General features: G+C 28.8%; 1 protein-coding gene across 1 annotated transcript in view; it reads left to right on the forward strand.

Annotated features, from left to right (window-relative positions):
• The window catches only part of LOC106464606 (exosome complex component RRP4-like), a 12,056-nt gene that overhangs the window by 8,595 nt on the left and 2,024 nt on the right, over positions 1 to 1,437 (forward strand). The window contains exon 7 of the mRNA XM_013924763.2: positions 389 to 517. Within this exon, the coding sequence (XP_013780217.1) occupies positions 389 to 517 (129 nt within the window). The remainder of the gene's footprint in view (positions 1 to 388; positions 518 to 1,437) is intronic.

Here is a 1,437-nt window from a genome sequence, read left to right on the forward strand (position 1 = left end):
ATTTTTTCCAATTTTTATGATGCTACATAAATGTTACACAAGTTAAGAGTTATACATTATAATTCTGAAATACTGATATCAGTTTGGATTTATACAGAAGTAATTTCAACAAAGATTTTAAATTACATGTAAAACCTATAAGCTAGTGTTTACATCTAGTTATTTTGAAACAGTCACTTCAACTTTGGTTAATGTTTTACATTATAAAGCATATCTGGTTATAAGATATATTTCAGCTAGTTATTATGGAACACTCATTGAATTGAGTTGAAAGTATTTTTTCATATTTTGAAATACTGATTTTAGAACTAGCCGATCAGGAATACTGATTCTATCTTTTGAAATACAACCAGCCTGTCTAAAATATACATTTGTTTTTCACCTGCAGCTGGTTCCTCTGACTGACCGTGAAACAGTTGCAAGATTGAGGAATTGTATACTTGCTCTTGCTCGTCATCGATTGCTACTTTACGATACCACCATTTTGTACAGCTACGAAGCTTCTCTCCGACACCAAGTAAGCATTAAATCCATTAAACCTCAAAACTCACAAAAGATTTTTACGTGAATTTGAAGTTATAAAAACTTTATTATCAGGTGAAATTACAAAGTATTTGAATGTAGCTCAAAAAAGTATATACATTTTTCAGAAGATGAAACAGAGACCAGGTTGTTTCAAACACTAACACAAATTATGGATATATTACCTGGTTTTAAAAACTTTGATTAACAAGCACTTTATATCTCAATCAAGGGTATTAACGGTCTTCAGGCACCAAGGTAGAGGCTATATGAGAGACCAGATTAATTTCTATTAAAGTAGTTTTCATTTCTATGTGCAACGTAAGAGAAGTAACCTATTCGATGTAGGCAAAATAAATATATCAAAATTATCTTGAACTTTTGTTTATATAATCATCTGTTTACATTTCTATGAAGTAAATCAAAAGTATATATTTGTATCATTATAAACAACATTCTTTTTTCCCAACTGTATCTAGTGAATCATTATATTGGAGTTAATGTTAGCTCACTTTATTAGAACCAGCTTTCCACAGCTGTTGACTAAAAATGTAATACAAGAAAATGTTAAGGTATCTTTAATAATAAAAAAACTGAATGATTCAAAATTATTAGGAGTGGTAAAATCACATAAATACGAACAATGATGAAACTGTAACCCCTTTTGATAGGTGGATATGTGATTTTCAGGAGTAAAGGAACTAACATCTTAAATCTTGTAGAAGCATTTGGAATATACTTTCTCTCATTGTTTTCGACATTGAAAGTTAAATGAAATATGTAGATAGGAATACTTTTAAACACACACATATATATATATATATAAACAGACACGTACAAAGAAACATTTATTTTGCTGAAGGAAGTGAATAATAAAAGTGTAACAATAAAAACAACTTCAAAATATTTTGAAGT

This window comes from Limulus polyphemus, unplaced genomic scaffold (genome assembly GCF_000517525.1).
Source record: "Limulus polyphemus unplaced genomic scaffold, Limulus_polyphemus-2.1.2 Scaffold1700, whole genome shotgun sequence".
In the NCBI taxonomy this organism is placed as follows: domain Eukaryota; kingdom Metazoa; phylum Arthropoda; class Merostomata; order Xiphosura; family Limulidae; genus Limulus; species Limulus polyphemus.